General features: G+C 47.0%; 1 protein-coding gene across 9 annotated transcripts in view; it reads right to left on the bottom strand.

Moving 5' to 3' along the window:
* Positions 1-2,427: 2,427 nt before the first annotated feature.
* The window catches only part of IRAG1 (inositol 1,4,5-triphosphate receptor associated 1), a 119,672-nt gene continuing 108,096 nt past the window's right edge, over positions 2,428-14,003 (bottom strand). For all 9 annotated transcript variants that reach the window (XM_043482089.1, XM_043482092.1, XM_043482096.1 and 6 more), the window contains 3 exons: positions 13,201-13,320; positions 11,734-11,868; positions 2,428-5,956 (listed from right to left, as the gene is read on the bottom strand). In XM_043482089.1, the coding sequence (XP_043338024.1) occupies positions 5,713-5,956; positions 11,734-11,868; positions 13,201-13,320 (499 nt within the window). In that variant the 3' untranslated portion in view covers positions 2,428-5,712. The remainder of the gene's footprint in view (positions 5,957-11,733; positions 11,869-13,200; positions 13,321-14,003) is intronic.

Genomic DNA, 14,003 nt, shown 5'->3' with positions numbered 1-14,003 from the left:
TGTTTGTGCTCACTCAGTCATGTTGGACTCATTGCAGCCCCAAGGACTGTAGCCTGCCAGGTTCTTCTGTCCATGGAATTTTCCAGGCAAGAATATTGGAGTGGGTTGCCATGCCTCCTCCAGGGCATCTTCCTGACCCAGAGTTCCAACCAGTATCTCTTGCATCTCCTGCATTGGATGGTGGATTCTTTACCACTAGCGCCACCTGAGAAGCCCAGAGACCAGGGGACTTACCTTAATACACCTTAAATAGCTGTAGTTTAGACTTCATTACTTGGGTGAGCACAAGACCTAGGCTACAGGGACCTCAGAAACATACATGACTCTATCACCATGGAGCCAGGGAGATAGGAAAACAGGAATTGTGTCCTCTTCATCATTATCCTTAAAGCTAGCATCACACCTGAAAGAGAGTTAGCCTTCAAGCATTTGATAAAGTATTACAAAGAGGAAGAAGGAAGGAAGACAGGAAAGGAAAAGAGAATTATGAAAGGATCTCCCTCTTCAAGGTCAACTGCAGTATGCAACATAACAGGAGTGATGTCTCACATTCAAAAGTTCCAGGGAGTGAGGTGTAGAAGACATCCTGAGGTGAGGTACTTCAGAAATTCTGTCAACCATAGTTCCCTACTTCATTTAGACCCTGATTCTACTTCCTAGGAGAAAGGCCCATGTCCCATGTCTACTGTTCTCTGTAGCCCTTTGTTGGATAGAATCTTCCCTGGCCACATTTGTAGTGGGAATTACAAATTCCCCCAAGGCTTCCTGGGGGTAGCACAGCTTGTACAGTCTGCTTTCTGCTGATGTGAGCTTAGGATGCCAAAAGTTGTTTTCTAACTTAACAATTGGAGTTTTTAGTCGTGGCTTGTATCTCTTTGTAAATACTGCTGCTGCTGCTGCTGCTGCTAAGTCGCTTCAGCCGTGTCCGACTCTGTGCGACCCCATAGACGGCAGCCCACCAGGCTCCCCCGTCCCTGGGATTCTCCAGGCAAGAACACTGGAGTGGGTTGCCATTTCCTTCTCCAATGCATGAAAGGGAAAAGTGAAAGTGAAGTCGCTCAGTCATGTCCGAATCTTAGTGACCCCGTGGACTGCAGCCTACCAGGCTCTTCCGTCCATGGGATTTTCCAGGCAAGAGTACTGGAGTGGGTTGCCAGTTGTAAATACTACTCCTTCCCAAACAGGATTCTGGTCTATTTGCTTCCATTTGATTTCACATGCCAGTAATCATACCCCAAATCCTTTCCCAGTCACAATGCTCAAGATGATTTTTTTTTTTTTTGGTCTCAGCCCCATGCCCCTCTAATTTAGTGGTGGCTATTGAGTTCATTTGAAAACACAGATGGAAGGACCATATCCTGACTCTGACCTTTACCATAGGGCTGGTCTGATCTGAATTCAGCTGAAAAGTTTTACTTGTTCTTTTTCACTCAAAGCTCTTTTCAGTCTAATTGGGCTTTAGAAGCAGTCAGGCTTTCTAACCCTTCAGTCTAAGAACTCTGTATCCTTTTTCCTTTCTGTTTCAATTTATCCACTTCTTTCCCAAGTACTTCTTTTTCTTGTAATCTCTTCTCAAAAGTCAGCCAAAAAGGGTTCACATACTTCAATACTCTGATTCTTTTCAGCCGCTTCTCCTAGAGCTATAGGTTGCCCATGGACTGCCTTTAAGTTATCATGGGTAAGACTTTACCTATTACTTTTATTTTATTCACAGCACAGGTCACCATATTTCCAGTCCCTGATATCCAGTGTTCTGGTTTCCTGCCACTTGACTGCTAAATCAGTGTCTCCTATTGTGAAAATTTGTTCTTGAAGTTCCCTGTTTCTGCTTCTGTATGTGTTAGTCAGGGTAGGCTAACTGCTATAATAAACATTCCTGAATTTCTGTGGCTTAATATGCTAAAATCTTATTTCTTGCTTGTCCGTTGAATTCTGTGAATGCCCATATGAAGACTCAGGTTCTACTTAGTGGTGCCACCAACTTCTTGGCCCTCGGGCTCTGAACTGAATGCTCTGAGTCTGGCAGGCAGAAAGGGGACTACAGGGAATATAAGGTACTGCACAGGAGAGTCTGTTTAGGAAACGATCTGGAAGGTTCACATTTGCTTGCCCCTTGCTGCAAGAAAAGATGAAAAAGATTGTCTAGCTGTAGAAATCAGATTGGTAAAGTGTAGCAGTCTCTATCACAGAAAAATGTACTGAAAAAAAAAAAAAGAAAAGAAAAAACAACACACAACACAAAGACCAGGAAGATATGGGAAACTAGGGTCAGGAATGAGGATGAGGAGAGGAATTGATCCAGCCCCTGGAAGGGATCTGGTGACCCAAGGACTGGGAGGCCCTGTCACCCAAAGGTAGCTTCTAGTTCAGGGCTGGGCAAGGTTCTGACTCAGCTCCACAAAATGAGGAGGCATTTGGCTGCTGCCAAAGGTTTGGAAATGTGCTTTTATTTTCAAACTCAGGTACGTGACACTCTATAGTTCGATGCTAGCACACCTGTGTGAGGTTTAACAACATTAGGAACTGCCAGCCAGTGGTACATAAACCCCGCATCTCCCTCTCCTCTTACTCCGCCAGGCTGTGCACGGGAGTGACACAGAAAATGGAGGTCCTTTAGGAGGGGACAGAGCGGCACCAACAGCAGAGTCCTAGGGCCAAGCAGAAATGTCAGACCTCAGAGGCATGGTGAAGGAAGGGGACTTTTATTTCTGACCAATATCACTCACTGTTGGACATACAGGGCCTGTTTCTCTCCATTTCACTGCTGCTTTGGCAACAGTTCCAATTGCGTTAGGTCCATCTTCGCTTTTAAGAAATACCGAGGAGTCCTGTTTCAGGAATGCCCTTGGTAATGTGATTATTCGTTTGTTCCTTCTGGTCACTTCTTGTCGTTGACCTCCCTTACTCATAGAGTTGTTTGGCTGAGGGCCTGGTCTGGAAGCATTCTTGCAGGCCTTTCTATGAAGCGGCTGGAGGCTCAAGAGCTCACTGCAGCTCCTCTCCTGGCCTTTGTCTCAACCGGAAACAAAGGTGGGAACCCTGTGGCCAAGTGGGCAATGGGTCAGCTCGGCCCGGTCCTTCTTCAAGGCAGGCTGAGACTGGCCAGCCCAGAGTCCTGCCTCACAGCCACACTCTCCGGAGCTCTGTTTACATCCTGCCTTTGGCTCTGAGGGCCTAAAGCTCCTTCGGTGTGTCTGATCCCCCATGAAGAGGTAGGGCAAACCATCCATCCGTGAATCCAATGTCTGTCTGCCTTGATCTGCGCCTCTTTACCTTAATGGCACATCCTGGGTCAACTCTGGCTTGGACTTCTCTCACAGTGGTTTTCTTGCCACTGAAAAGGGTGCCCCCCCCCCAAAAAAAAACAAGCTGTTTTACTGGGGGGCCTGATCTAGGTGGGTCTTTCTGAAAGAAGTGGTTGCTTCAAGCCCAACCCTTTAGTTTGGAAATGATGGTGTTAGGTCACAGAGTAGATTGAAAAAATACTAATAAGTTGAGGTTAATAAAGATGCGATTTCTCTCATTCACCATTTGAGATGGTGGTGGTGAGGATGCTGGTGCTGGGAAGTATGCAAAATGTCAGCTGTTCCCAGACTGCTCTCCACCACCTTGCACACTCACTCATTCTTCTGACCAACATTAAATGACACCCTCCCAAGCATCAGCCACCATGCTAGGCACTTACCCAGAGAATGGGTAAGACATGGTTCTTGTCTTTGAGGAAAAACACTTGGAAAGACAGACACATAAATAAGTTATTAATATTATGATACACTGTAGTAATGTTCATTAGTAGTAGTAATGAAAATGCTTTAAAAGTGCCAGAAAGTACAGAGAAGGGTATGACCTATTAATGTGGTCTGGTGTGGAGTTGGAGGGAGGCCATTAAATCTGCATGGAGTGGGTGATTTTTGCACTTGGTCCTGAAGAGTGACCAGAAGAAAAGAGGAGCACGGTGGAAGAAAAACGAGTGTGAGAAAACAGTCTAGTTTGGGAACCAGAAATGACTTGGAGTGGCTGAAGGGCCACCTGGGGGTGTGGGGCTGAAACAGAACGTGTCCAGATAGAAGACCTTTGAAGAGGCAATTTAGTGCAGGGTTAAGAGTACAGCCTCTGGGACCAGCCTGGCTGGGTTTGACTTCCAACCCCATGGGTATCCTTGGCAAGTTACTTGTGTGTGTGTGTGTTCAGTTTCCTTATGTGAAAATGGGAAGAGTCATAGCTTTTTTTTTTCTTTTTCTTGAGGACACAATGAATGAATCCTTATATGATACCAGTGTTTGGCTCATAGTAAGTTCTACATAGGGTCAGCAGCTAAAACAAATGACAACAGCAAAACAAGAGCAAAGACGCCACTACAAAAGCCACACAGAAACCAACACTCCCCAGATCTGATGCGGCAAGAAGGCAGGCAGTGGCTCTCCAGGTGGAGCAAGAAGTCAAGCTGCAGGTAGGATTTGCTCTGTTTTCTGCTAAGCAATGGGAAAGCTCCAAGAGCTACACTTGGGTTGGGAATCCCACTGAAACTGGAGCACTGCGGCGGAGATGCACACTCGCCCGTGGGCACAGCGGAGTCAAGCACACTGTGTTTCCTCCTTTCCCAGAGAGAGCAAAGTGGGGATAGACCATGCGGTAAGCATGCATGTGTGCTCAGTCGTGTCTGACTGTCTGTGACCCCATGGACTATAGCCTGCGAGGCTCCTTTGTCCATGGAATTGTCCAGGCAAGAATACTGGAGTGGGTTGCCATTTCCTCCTCCAGGGGATCTTCCCAACCCAGGGATCGAACCTGTGTCTCCTGCATTGGCAGGTGGGTTCTTTACCCCTGAGTCACCCGGGAAGCCCCCACCACGCTGTATAGCAGCTTAGAATTAACACTGGAAATGGAGACCAGCAAGTTCACCACGCAAGTCATGAGTTTTCAGTGTTTCTCAAACATCGTAAATCCACGTGGAGAGCTCACTGAACAGGGAAGTGCCTGGTGACTGCCCCACACATAGTGAAAATCTGTGGGTTGGCTTTCTGCCCAACACACACCCAGAGCACACATTTGGAGGATAGTTGACTTCATGCATGTGTGAGCTGTGTGTGTGTGTGTGTATTGTATGTGTACAGAGGCATATGTATTAATTTACATCTTCCCATTTCATTTCAAGCACTGAGCTAAAATCAGCCTAAATATTTTTGTGAGAAACCTTTCCGTCTTCTGTAAAGAGAAACTCTGATTGCCATGGGGAGGCTGGGAGGCTGAAGGAGAGTCAGTAAGAATGAGATGTGAAATGGGAAGATACTCATGTTGCTATTCCAAATTCCAGGTCTGATCCTCAGGGCAGAGTTAGCCCTTAGGCACAATCGTTCCTAATTTCCGATGGGGTGTAGAGAGGAAAACCAAGGAGAGTGGGCTTTTCACGTTCGCCTGTGAGGAAGGTATTTTGTTTCTCCCCAGTCATCTGAACTGGCGCAGCCACCTTCCCTTCTCTTCAAGTCCTGGTGATGGCTGCTTCTTTGTCCACTGATGCTTTTTGTTGATCCTCCAGGAACATCAGCTATTGTGTGTGAATAGCTCCCACAGGGGCGCCAAGTGTGAAAGAACCCCTGCTCATTCCCCTGACGGCAGCAGTGGCATGCCCAGGCCCGGGCCCGACGCATCATGCTTGAGGAAAGGGCAGCAGGCTGTGTGCTGGGGCAGGGCGCTGACTGAGCGTCGGGTCTTCTACTGCTCTGTAGGCTGCTCGTGCTGGAGTCCTGAGCTCCACCAAGAGTCCCGCTGGGCTGCCGAGCACGTGGATTTCCCAACGGACCCGTCGGCCTGCTCTACGCAAGAGTTATGGGAACCGTAGAGCCCCAGCACGACAGTCAAGACCAGCATCGCTGCGGCCATCATCCAGATGACTTGCCAATGCTGACACAGTTTGGGATACATGACTTGTAAGAAATGAACCAATTCTTCAAGTTTGCTGTCAAATGAAAAAAATAGGTGGAGGGTTTAGTATATTGGACACATATAAGATGCCCCAACCCATACTTCCATCTGGAACACTTTCCATGTTGTCTTGAGCCGTGGTTCTCCAACTCAGCTGTGCAGGGTTGCTTAGCAGTAATTATTTAAAATACCCCAGGACTACAGACTAAGAATCTTCAAAGATATGGTCTAAGAGTCTACAGTTTAAAACATTTTCCCAGGTGATTCTGATGCTAACAGTCCATAACCTTTATATTAGGAGTGACTGGGCTAGTGACTGTTTGTGTGATCATTCAGCCTTTCACACATGCCCTCGTCTATTCATGAGATGGTCATTGACATCTGAACTTCCCCAAGGCCCAAGATCCAGGTTGGCTGACCCAGACTCCCATGCATCCATGCAGGCCCAGCATCTTTTCTGTACTTAGTGTCACTAATATAGTGATCAGCTCCAAGTTATAACCTGTTCCCTGCCTCCATGTTCAGATGCATAATTTGTTGTGCTCAGTTACACATATGACCATGTCCAGAGTGGAAGGGCTGTGATAAACTCCTAGAAGATTCTTGATGTTGAGTAATCAACGACATGGAACCAGTAACCTCAAGAACTCACTTCAAACCATCCCAGGGGCTTCCAGAGAACGCCTAGCCTCTGGCAACCTCAGGGTGACTTATTCAAGTATTTTCTCAGTCCTAGTAATCTTCCTTCCCAGTAAAATAGACAGCCAACAGGAATTCGCTGTAGGATTCAGGAAACTCAAATGGGGGCTCTGTATCAACCTCGAGGGGTGGGATGGGGAGGGAGATGGGGGGAGGTTCAAAAGGGAGGGGATATATGTATACTTATGGCTGATTCATGCTGAGGTTTGACAGAAAGCAACAAAATTCTGTAACGCAATTATCCTTCAATTAAATATATATATATATATATATAAATTTAAAATAAATCTTCCTTCCCAAATATCTCTTCCTCCACTTTCTCTGGTCGCTCCACACTTCTTTCCCTTCTCAACTTTCTCTCTTCTCTCTTTGCCATTCATCCCCTCACCTCTACTTTTTGCCTGTGTCCCCCCCTGCACCCTTGGCTTTCCAGGTGGCTCAGACGGTAAAATGTCTGCCTGCAATGCAGGAAACCCAGGTTCGGTCCCTGGGTTGAGAAGATCCCCTGGAGAAGGAAATGGCAGCCCACTCCAGTACTCTTGCCTGGAGGAGTACTGGACAGAGGAGCCTGGTAGGCTACAGTCCATTGGGTCGGAAAGAGTCGGACACGACTGAGCGACTTCACTTTCACTTTCTTTCCCCCCTCCTTTCCTTCTTCTTCTCTTCCTGACCACCTTTCAACTTTTCCACTCTTTTTTTGTGGCCCAGTGAAAAGATGGTTGGATGGCATCACCGACTCAACGGACCTGAGTTTGAGTAAGCTCTGGGAATTGGTGATGGACAGGGAAACCTGGTATACTGCAGTCTATGGGATCGCAAAGAGTTGGACACGACTGAGCGACTGAAGTGAACAGACATTTGGTCAGGTGGCCCACTTGGAAGAGTCCATTCTTAAAGCTTTCTGGAGAAGCCTTGGACACATTCATTACGCTGGAATTTCTTCCTGTTTCTAATTCCAGATCAATCGATCTGTCTATCTAAAACTGAGAATACTGAGCATCACTAAATGGAGGAGGTGAGAAGTGACAGGAGGGCCTTCTCCAGATTTTGAGGTTCACATAGACCCTGCAATATGCAGGCCACTTGCTGAGAAGTAGACAGCTCTAGATGCCTTACGATGGGTAGAAAGATTAAACAAATACCCTCTGTACAAAGGGTACCTGCCTTGGATGCTAAATCATTGGTTGATTTCTTTTCCACCTGGGAAACCACTGATAATTGTTTCAGAAGCAGTTAAGCAAAGCAAAACAGTGAGCACATGAGCCAAGGTGAAAATTATTGGCTACTTTCATAACTGTAGGGGAGAGAGAATTTGGAAATGGAAGCTTATTTTCTTTTGGCACCATTTTTATTCCTTAATATCTATTAAGATACAGTTGGATGCTATGGCACAGTCTTTCTTTTGGGCTGTATTTCTCTGGGCCCCAAAACAAGCTGCTGGAGCTAGAAGAATCCCACTCTCACTCCAACCTTTAGAGGGATTGGGAAGGAGGAGGGCAAGATAGGCTTCGTGACCCTCAGCTGGTTACCCATTTAAAGTCTATAAAAATGGTTAGAAATAGAATTATTGGTTAGAAATAGAATTATTGATTAGAAATAGAATTCCTTTGGAAATCAATTTTTGATTGTTCTGAGGTCTACCTACTCCTCTATCAGGAGGGGTGACGTTGCTCCCCCCTCACCCGGGCTAGGAGATGCTGCGTGGGGAGCTCAATACACTGCAGTTTGGGCACATGGTGAGTGGACTGGTGTGTGACTCCCACCTGAGGGATCTGAAGAATGAGAATCTTGCTGAACTACTTGATGCCATCCGAACAGGGGGCCATGAGAGCGAGAACCATCCTCCCACCCCTAGTGGGCCAGAGATGCGTATTTCACTTCAACAGGGTATAGACAGGAGAAGGAAAGCTGGCATAGGATGTCATAGACCTGGAAACACTACCCAGAGGCTGAGCACAGAAGGTACACTTCCAGCTGCCCAAGGACTGGGAGAGAGATTATCAGTGGCCAGCCAGAAGAGCCGCATTTGACCTCACAAAGGGAACTGCTCTTGAGAGATCCTCAGTAATGGTGTGTGTGTGGTGTTCTCTGAAGGTTCCATAAAACACCACACTGAACAAAATCAGAAGGTCAGGGGACTTCCCTCGTCCAGTGGCTAAGACCCCGAGCTCCCAATGCAGGGGGCCCGGGTTCAATTGCTGGTCAGGGAAATAGATCCCACAAGCCACAACTAAGACCTGGCACACCAAATAAATTAGTAAAAATAAAAAAATAAAAAAAATCAGCCTTAAATCCCTGCTTAGGCCTGGAGCCCGCTCACAATAAGACCAGTGAAATAATACCTTTCCTACTCTTAATCTCCGTCCCCTTTCCCAGCCCCGGAGAGGTCAGGCGCTGCATTAGCTAAGCTCGGTGGAGGGCAAGAGTGACAGAGAGCAAGAAGTCAACTCTGTCCTCACTATACGCTTCCTTCCTGAAGCAGAGACAAGCTGACTGGAGGCAGGAAGGGATGGATAGAAGGTTGAACTTTTTAAGTTCAGGATTTTGACTATTTCAGGGATCTAGCCATTTAAATGACTGAAATGAGGTTATTCTTGGGACTTAAAGTTGACCAGAGGACTTCTATTTTCTGAGAGTTATTGGAAAAGTAAAGGAGTCTGCCTAATATCATCTTCACCCCATGGAGCAGTTTTGAAGAGACACTGGGAGCCAAGACAACAGTTTTCTGTTGCATCTTAAGAGTCTCATTCATTCAGTGTATTACACGAATGTTAGAAGACCTGTGTTCTCTGTTTTAATATAGTTAAGATATTGGGTTGATTCACCCAAAGTTCATTGAAGCTGATCCTCCAGAAAGTAATATTGAGAACAGATTATATTATTATAATAGAGGAGAGATTCAGACAAAAAGACTCTGGCGTTTGAGGTTGAATGTCTTAAATAAAGGATTGGCTGCTGGGGTGATCCCAGTGTTTTTAAAATGCACTAAATAGGACATAGAACCTTTCACAACTTCAGACCCTGCTTGTTAGTGAGATGCCAACATTTCGTGGTGGGAGTTGTGCTTGAGTAGAGGTGCCTGCAGGCAACTGTGTGTGTTAGGGACTTGAGGATGAATGGATTGTCTGGCATTCAAGACAATGGCTCTCAGGATTGGTCTGGATTGGGTGATGGGTGAGGAAGGGATCCTGTGACTCTGAGTGGGCAGCTTCTCTGATAGCAGTGTCAGTCGTTATGGAGAAGATGATGCCGCACTGCTGAACCTTAACAGGTGAAGATGCACCATGTGCCAAGGACCCTTCTGAGGGTGTGCTGCTGCCTGGTATCCATTCCCTGAGGTCCAGGCATGTTCTTAAGATCAGAAAGTGAATCTGAGAGGGAGCAGGGGTTGGGAGCGAGAACAAGGCCTTTCAGGATCAGCAGGACCAAGAGAACCCTCTTGGACGATGGATGTGAAGGGCAGCCATTGCCGTGCACTGCTGACCAAGAGCTAGACAGGAGGAGAGCTGGGCACAGCCTCTCTTCTGCTGGGATTTCACAAATTAGGAGGGAGCCGCCAATGACCCAAGATCAAACCAGCTAGATAAGGTTTCCAGCTCTGTACTTTGTAAGCCAATTTGTTTATAGTCCATGTACTCTCTGTGTTCTGTTCCTTTTGTTTTTTCTTGGTGTTTGGAAGGGTTAGAAGTCCCAGCCTGTCTTTTGTTTTGAAGGGAGCCAAAGAAAGGGCTGTTGTCAGGCCTGGGCTTGACTGCATTAAAGGAGAGGAGACAGTGTGGTGGCTCACAAAAAGAGAGCAGAGGACCCCCAGGAGGGACAGAAGACCGAGAAAGACAGGACCCAGTCGCTCAGAGCAGGGACTGTGCTTTGACTGTGAACACTGGGCTTCTCTCCCTAGAAGAGGTAGTGCACTCTAGCACAGGTTTGTTTCCAACTGTGAAACACTTTCTCTTCCCATGAACACTGGAGTTGACTCCTGCAGGCTAATGCCTCTTACTCCGGTTGAATCTTCCAACTGGGCTCTGCTGCTTGTTCTTATATGCTTTGAAGCATATCCATCTCACTTTGAATCTGCATTTTATTACATGATATGGCATGCATATGATTTCCAGAGTCTGCTAGTAATGAGACACAGACAACATACCCCATCCCAAATGAAGCAGCTGATTAGATTAATTGATCATTTTTAACTAAAATCATCCTGGACTGAAGGTAACCTGGGAGGCTAAAAGCAGTAATTTTGGTGAAGTGTTCCAAGTTAGCCGTAACTACATTTTAAAAATCCAAAACTCAAGACTTCTAGTTTAAATGTGCTAGTAGAGATAATGCTGCTGCTGCTGCTAAGTCGCTTCAGTCATGTCCGACTCTGTGCGACCCTATAGACGGCAGCCCACCAGGCTCCCCCGTCCCTGGGATTCTCCAGGCAAGAACTGGAGTGGGTTGCCATTTCCTTCTCCAATAGAGATAATAGGACCAGATATACAAAATTGGGGTCCTCCATTAAAATCCAGGGTGTCAATTTGTCACTAGATCCATAGGGCACAGGTAGGGGAAGATGCTGGATCTACATTACCTTTATGTTACATAGATTTTTTCATGATTTTGTGGAAAATGCACTTAAAATATAAAGTATATTAAAAAAGAAAAATCTGAGTATTTCCAATCCAAAGTAAAAACAATGTCCAGATGACGAAATTTGTGTGGTCACTATGGAAGGAACCTTTTGGAGACTCATGTTTGCCACATATCATATCTCCATGTGTTCTTTCCACCCCCATCCTCCTCTCAGGCTTCAGACCAACCCCCTTGACCTTGGATCTCTCATGGGGATGGCTGGGCAGTAAGTTAACTGTGGTCCCTTGCATTTTCTCAGCTCTTAGGAACTCCTGACCCCACCCTTGGCCACCACTGACCCCTAAACCCTTGCCAACACCCCCTTGTTGACTACTTGGACTCTTTGGGATTCCCTCTGCCTCCTCCTCCAACATGAGTTCCCTCTCAGTTTCTGTTGGCTGCTCACTTAGGCCCTAGACTGCCTTGGACTGGCCCCTCTAGGGACATTGTGCAATGAAGGGAACTGAGACCCATTTTAGCAACTGTGAGGGCTCCAACCTGCTTCTCTGCTCCTTTTCCTCTTCCTCAGTTTCTTCTGCCTCTTCCGGCTCCTCGGGGATCTCACTCTTCTGTTCTTCTTCCTCCTCCTTCAGGTCTTGAAGCTCCTTCGTTTTCTTTAGACCTTCCTGGTATCTGGAAGGCCACAATGAACAACTGAGTCTGGAAAGGCCAGCAGATGCAGAGCATCCTTTCCCGAGTTGCTAGAGGAGGGGCACTGAGCACTTGCAGTGATTGTGCTCTCACTTCCTGTGGCTCCACACAATAGGGAAAAGCCACCACATCCCACGGTGGCTCACATCAGGACGATTTCCCTTCACCCCCAGTCCTCCTTCCTGTTTATGTGAAAGTGTGACAAAACAGATAGGGAAAAAATGTGGGTGCAGTCTCCTGGCTAGATTCGTCTCCAACAAACCATCTGGGAGGGCTAAGGACTGCATCTGCTCTCTGTGTGGCCGTGGAGCCTTGGCTACTCCCCTGTGAAAAGGAGGGGCTGGCACCCATTGCACAGGTGGTGGAACATTTTGAGAAAGTGACAAGAGTATAGCTTGGCCTCGGGAAGGTGGGGCTCATACACAGGCCTGTTGGGAAGCTTTGCAGAAGTGAAATGCACACAAGTTCTCAGTAAATGGTCACAAAGCCAATGGAAGCATTCACTCTCCTCCATTCTAAGTACAGAGGACAGGTATGGGTGAAAAGACAGCCTTTTCGAGAGAAATCTTCTGACTTCCTTCTCCCAGGATTAATATTACCCTGAACATACTTTTTGCTCATCTAACAACCGAGTGTTTAAGGCCAGCAAATTTGGGCTGGGGCAAACCCCACTATGGTGCAGGTGCCACCACACCAAAGCCCACAGGTTCCATGTCAGAGAGAGGCTGCCTCTCCCTCAGGGGCTACAGGGCAAGATGCTCTGGATGCAGCGCCTGGTCAGAGGTAATTCTTTACCTGGCTGGGCTGGGGCCCTGCTCAGTATTCTGTCCCGTCAGTGACTGACAACAGACCAAAGGTGCTATTGAAGCTCAACTGGAGAAGGGAGTGGCTAGAAGTTGAGGGGACTCCTGTGACAAGAAGAAGGGACGACTGGGGCAGTTCTAGGAAGTGCGGCTGCAGCTGCTCCAGGACAGCGGGCTTGGCAGCGGCGTGACTGCGCTGGGCATGTGTCAGGAAGCCTCAGGCACCGCCAAGAGGAACCCACCCAGAGCCTTTGACTTCCAGATCATTCTGGTGGCTTTATGCCTAAAAAGAGGGCAGTCTGGTTATTATCTAACCACACCCTCTTGCCCCATTTCCTCCTGTCTTTCCTGTGGAACAGTACTGCTCTTTCCTATATAACTCCTTACTCAGGCAAGGAGGTCCTAGGGCCATGAGTTGCTTCCCTAAATCCTTTAAGAAACAGGAAAGGTCTGTGGGAAGGTATCTGCGAGACGTGCCAGGTGGCCTCAGGGCGGCTGACAGCTGACTCACCCCTTGTTGTAGGCTTCTTCCTCCATCCTGGCCTTAGCCTCCTGGCTGATCCCCTCCAGGCAGCTTGGAGTCGGCACAGAAGCAGAGGCTTCACAATCTGGGTCCCCATTCGTCTTTCCACTAGTGAGAAGGCAAGCACAGGACATCCTTTCAGGGACAGATAGGGCATCTGAAAACCAAACCATGTCTTTGGCCTGTTCCTGGCCAGAAGTGAGGAAGCTCATTTAGGTTGAATCTATTTCAATCTTTCTATCTTGAGATAAGATTTTTTTTTAAAGGCCCTGGTCCATGAATCCTCCCTAGACCCCCAAACATCCAGTACTGTACCAGCACCCCTTTTCCCTCCTGCTCTCAAATCCACTTTCATTCTTATTCCAGGAGATGTTGTGAGTAGACAGACAGCTATTGGGAGCTCCAGGGCACTAAGAGGAAGAAGATGGGGGTGGACCAAATGTTCAGAGTCATCCCATCCCTGCAGTCCATTTTCTGCTTCATTCATTTAAATATCTACCCAGGATTAAGTCACAGGCACCTTGTAATGTGCAGGGGAGACATTAGAAAACAAAAGAAAAAGTCTTAGCCAACAAGGAGAACAGCAGGAGAAAATGCCCAAAAAAGTCACACACACACAAAAATAAATAAAATTAATTACAAATTGTGATGACTTTTAGGAGAGAAACAAACTCTGGGCAATGACAGAAAATAACAAGGGAAGAATCTGCTTAGATTGAGTGGCTAGAAAAGGACTCTCAGAGATGGAATAACAGACTTGAAAGATGAGAAGCCAGTCATGTCTGTGGCAG

The sequence above is a fragment of the Cervus canadensis genome, chromosome 11 (genome assembly GCF_019320065.1).
Source record: "Cervus canadensis isolate Bull #8, Minnesota chromosome 11, ASM1932006v1, whole genome shotgun sequence".
NCBI lineage: Eukaryota > Metazoa > Chordata > Mammalia > Artiodactyla > Cervidae > Cervus > Cervus canadensis.
The sequence above is the reverse complement of the archived record's forward strand: the minus strand, read 5'-3'. Positions and strand labels throughout refer to the sequence as shown.